This window comes from Nestor notabilis, unplaced genomic scaffold, assembly GCF_000696875.1.
Source record: "Nestor notabilis isolate BGI_N333 unplaced genomic scaffold, ASM69687v1 scaffold1750, whole genome shotgun sequence".
In the NCBI taxonomy this organism is placed as follows: Eukaryota; Metazoa; Chordata; class Aves; order Psittaciformes; family Psittacidae; genus Nestor; species Nestor notabilis.
Genome location: NW_009912281.1, coordinates 23904 through 25514, shown reverse-complemented (window position 1 = coordinate 25514; position 1611 = coordinate 23904). Strand labels below are relative to the sequence as shown.

Here is a 1611-nt window from a genome sequence, read left to right as displayed (position 1 = left end):
AGCAGGGTTCTGTAGTGTCTGTCCTTGGTGGTTTTCAAGACCAGATGGGATAAAGCCCTGAGCTGATGTCGTGTGACATCAGAACTGACCCTGCTTTGGGCAGGTTGACCTAGAGACCTCCTGAGGTTCCTTATAACCTGAAATATCCTATGATCAGTACTGGACAGAGAATTATCCAACACTATAAACTGCAAAGCAGTGTGATGTTTTCTTTCAGGGACACAGACAAAGATATCTTGTTGCCAATATCAGTCAACCACGCACAGGTCAAAGGACATGAGGCTGTGATAGCTGTACTTGACAGTGGCATGGTCTCTACACAGGCAGACTAGTGATAAAATATTGAAATTTCAAATTATTTACTGTCCATACAGCACAGGGAAAATACCAGGTCACGACTACAACAGAGATTAACATACGGCACTGCTAGCATTAACAGAGGAGGAGCGTGAACAAAGACTATACATACCAAAGGATACATTGTATGTTGCCAGTTCCTCTTCGTGATTCCTTGATAAATTATAGATGATGTGAGCATAGTTGCTCACAGCTGATGCATAATCTCTACAGTCGAAAGGAAGCACAGCGGAGTTGGCCAATTCAAACACCAGCCCTCCCCGTACCTGTGCGACTGTCAGATGATTCTTGAAAGTGGGATCATAAAACCTCTCCACAATTTCATAGGTTTCATAGACACTGTGGTAAACTGGATAGCTGCTGTATTTTTCTACATTCTGAAACAAACCAACCCAAACAAAACCATTAAGCATCTGTGGAAGGCATTGAATAGGCCTTGTCCTGGTTTTCAGAGGGAAAGGACACACTGCACAGAATGCTCCTCAAACATTTCTCAGTTAGTCTAATCTCACAGTATGCTCCAGAATCAAACCTGTGTTTTTCCATAAAACACGAATCATGTTGAATTCAAAACTTCATAAGTAACTACAAATCATTCAAAAGTCATCATAAGCCACTCATAAGCCTTCATCAACCACAGGTAATTTTGAGCACATCCATTTACCCTGAGGAAAGGTCTTGCTGCCTGACTGACACCAAGCTGACCATTCCTATTTATCAAATATTTGTGTTGTAGAAGCACATAACGTTCTCGTAATGAACTGGGACTCCACTCTGGCACACTAAACTGTACTAATCCAAAAAGCTGGCAGTCTAAGTGGCTCAATTACAGGTGATATTATTCAGGCAGTTACAGGGGGACAACATTACAGACCAGACTTACCCAATTTTTACTGTAACGTGCTCTGCCTGAAGCAATGCCCAGACGTTGAAAGAAGACTTCAAAGTCATTGCCAGAACCCAGTTTATTTATTCTGTTAAGAAGAAAGAGGAAAATGCCTTGAGTGACAATACTTAAAGTATAATTTTAGCTTGCTTCCAGGTACTGTGGCAATTATTTATCCTGCAGTGGCAGTCACTATGCAGTCATTCCTAGGACACTATTCCTGTCAATACACCATTAATTGCCTGTGACCTCCTACATTATATGCACCTCACCAATTGCATCCTCAGGGGAGTGGAGTCATCACTCTCAGAGTCAGAGAAATCAAACTCTCAAGAGGAGAATTTAACTCACTGCCTTGAATCATTGAG

The 1611-nt window shown here is 41.8% G+C and overlaps 1 protein-coding gene across 1 annotated transcript in view; it reads right to left on the bottom strand.

The window, feature by feature from the left end:
* The window catches only part of LOC104408916 (putative N-acetylated-alpha-linked acidic dipeptidase), a 27754-nt gene that overhangs the window by 3332 nt on the left and 22811 nt on the right, over positions 1 to 1611 (bottom strand). The window contains exons 15-16 of the mRNA XM_010018660.1: positions 1241 to 1331; positions 470 to 734 (exon numbers count right to left, since the gene is read on the bottom strand). Of these exons, the coding sequence (XP_010016962.1) occupies positions 470 to 734; positions 1241 to 1331 (356 nt within the window). The remainder of the gene's footprint in view (positions 1 to 469; positions 735 to 1240; positions 1332 to 1611) is intronic.